Source organism: Frankliniella occidentalis, unplaced genomic scaffold, assembly GCF_000697945.3.
Source record: "Frankliniella occidentalis isolate FOCC.00 unplaced genomic scaffold, Focc_3.1 Scaffold684, whole genome shotgun sequence".
Classification (NCBI taxonomy): domain Eukaryota; kingdom Metazoa; phylum Arthropoda; class Insecta; order Thysanoptera; family Thripidae; genus Frankliniella; species Frankliniella occidentalis.
Window position 1 is genome coordinate 20,279 of NW_026267797.1, and position 2,523 is coordinate 22,801.

The 2,523-nt window shown below is 63.6% G+C and overlaps 1 protein-coding gene across 1 annotated transcript in view; it reads left to right on the plus strand.

Moving 5' to 3' along the window:
* LOC113202209 (netrin receptor UNC5B-a) overlaps positions 1-2,523 on the plus strand; it is a gene marked incomplete at its 5' end in the record, with an annotated part of 33,682 nt that overhangs the window by 19,059 nt on the left and 12,100 nt on the right. Inside the window, one exon of the mRNA XM_052275597.1 lies at positions 733-1,059. Within this exon, the coding sequence (XP_052131557.1) occupies positions 733-1,059 (327 nt within the window). The remainder of the gene's footprint in view (positions 1-732; positions 1,060-2,523) is intronic.

A 2,523-nucleotide genomic window follows, 5' to 3' on the forward strand; every position in this document is an offset into this window, starting at 1 on the left:
CCCGCCCCGGCCGCCGTTCAGCCCGAACTGAACTGTCGCAAAGTCACAAGACAAGCAAGATGTCGCCGCCGCCGCAATGTCTAAATTGGGTCAAGGGGGTCGGCGTCGTCGCCGTCGCCTCTACGGCCGCCCATTGAATGCGCGCTGCCGCCATTTTAATCTCGCGGGTCCCGGTCCCTTACGGGACCCTGCGGCCGTCGCTGTCCTCGGATGGGCGCCGCGGCCGCGGACAGCAGCAGCAGCTGTTGACGGAAGCAAGCGGAGCTATCGCGGCCATCTTGTTGGGCTCCGTGGACGGCGCGGCGACGCTGCGTCGTGGCTCGGCGTCCTGTCCTCCCGACCCGTCCCGTCCCCTCGCTAATGAAGCTCCCCCTTATCGTGGTGGGCGCAGCTGGCTGACGCGGCGCCTCCGCGGGCCCCACGACGACGGGGACCTTCTCGCCGAGGGGAAAAGGGTCGCGTCACTCACGCCGTGCATTCGAAAGACGCGCTCCTCGGTCGGACAACGACCGAGGAGCACGTCCAGCAAACGCGCTTGATTCTCGGGCAGTAGTGGATGATGCGCCAGGAAGGGTTCGAGGGGATGATCGGCATCCTGTTAGTGGCGGGTGCGTGGGGGGCTTCCCTGCGGGCTGACGCCGGGCTGCGGCCGGGCTGACGGCTGACCCAGCGGCACCGAGCCGGATTACACTGCACCATGACTAAAGCTCCTTTTCGTTTTTGTTTTTGCAGATCTGAAGAAGCAGTTCGCCGCGGCGCCCTACGGCACCAGGATCGCCCTGGGCGAGCAGGCCGAGCTGCGGTGCTTGCCTCCGCCGGGCGTCCCGCCGCCCTCCGTGACGTGGCAGCGCAACGGCCAGGCCATCGGCACAGGGGCGGGCGCGGGACTCCCCGCCGGCGACCTGGGCGGCGCCCCTCCGGCACCCTCTGTGTTCGTCTCGGGCGAGGGCCACCTCCTGGTGAACCGCGCGCGCCTCGCCGACCAGGCCAACTACACCTGCGTCGCGGAGAACATCGCCGGCCGGAGGGTGTCCGAGCCGGCGCAGCTCACCGTCTACGGTGAGCACCTGGAGTTTAGACGCTGTGTAATCATTTTACAACGCTATCGGCAAAAGTTCGGCCGCGGGAAGGAAATAATTGGATTCCGGACACATAAAACCCCAGGGTAGGAGAAGGAGGGTGGGAGGGGATGCAGGGCAGCACCTAAGGGCCGGAAGGGCTGTAGGCCCAAAGGGCTAAAGGCCGAAGGGACGGCCACGCAGAGTGCCGCTGGCCGGCACGGCGCAGCTGCCGTAATCCAACAAGTGTTGTTAACCCTAAAACCGATCGGGCGAGCGGCCGGGGAGGGGAGGGGTCGGCCGCGCCTCGGCCAGGATGGGAGGCGCACAGGGGGGGGGGGGGGGGAGGGGGGCAGCTGGGAGCGTCATAAATCGCACCAGGTGTTGCAAAGTGAGAGGCAAATCCAATCTGAGATATATCTGGATCGCAACGGCGGTGGAAATGAGAAACGGGGCGCGGCCCGACCATTGTTCGCCCAGGAGGAGGAGGTGTCCGGACCGTCCGGGCCGAACGGCGGTATAATTATAAGCGTGACTTTTGCAAAACGGATTAAGTTTGCAAAATTCGCCATTTACACCGTCGCCATAACGGATCGCTCTCCACTAGGGCGGGCGATGATTTGGTCTGCAGGTTAGGAAAAGTTTCGCCAGTTTAGGGGCAGGTTTAAAGTTCGAAAAGATTGGCGGGCAGAAGGAGGGGGGAATAAGGGAGCGTGTGAGAGGAAGAGGGAGAGAAATCGACGGCTGACATCGCCTGGACGGACGGGTGGACGGCTGGACGCGCTGAGCTTGAAGGAATCGACTTGTGTGGCGGGCGAGCATGACGCCCGGGGCACCAGGCCTGCCCATGGCCGTCATTAGTCATAATAAGGCGAAGGAAAGGGGACCGGAGGGGACCGAAGGGGACATCGCCGCCGCGCTCGCTCGGGCTGGACGGGCGCCACCAATTAGAGCCCCTCAGCAGCCGCCCTGCACGCAGCACGCAGAAGGCGCAGCCTGGGCATCGCCACAAAGCTCGGCCATACCGGCCTTATCTATACGGCCGCCCCGGATCCCACATTATTAAACGGTTTCCGTGTCCAACTGCGTGCGGGGCGGGCGCGGCACGCTCGCCGCCGCGCATATTCTAGCGCAAGAGTCGAGTGAAAAATAAATCCCGACCGGAATAGTAAAACTAAGAATGAATATAAGCGTCATCATTTAATCCAGGGGTCAGCAGCTCGTGCCTATTTTAACGCGTGCCGCGTCCATATTTAGAGGTCGCGGGCTGACACCGATCGTTTGAAAAGAAAATGAGCAGCGGGCACCACCAGGTTGTTTTTCCAAGGAGAGGAGGAGGCACCGCGATGCGGCCGGTCCCGTCAGTCCGGGGCGGGCGCGCGGGCCCACGGGCGCTATCAATGGGCAATCGATGCATCATTAGCTCCGCGGGGCTGCGCGCTCATTAAATGTGGAGCCCCCCCCC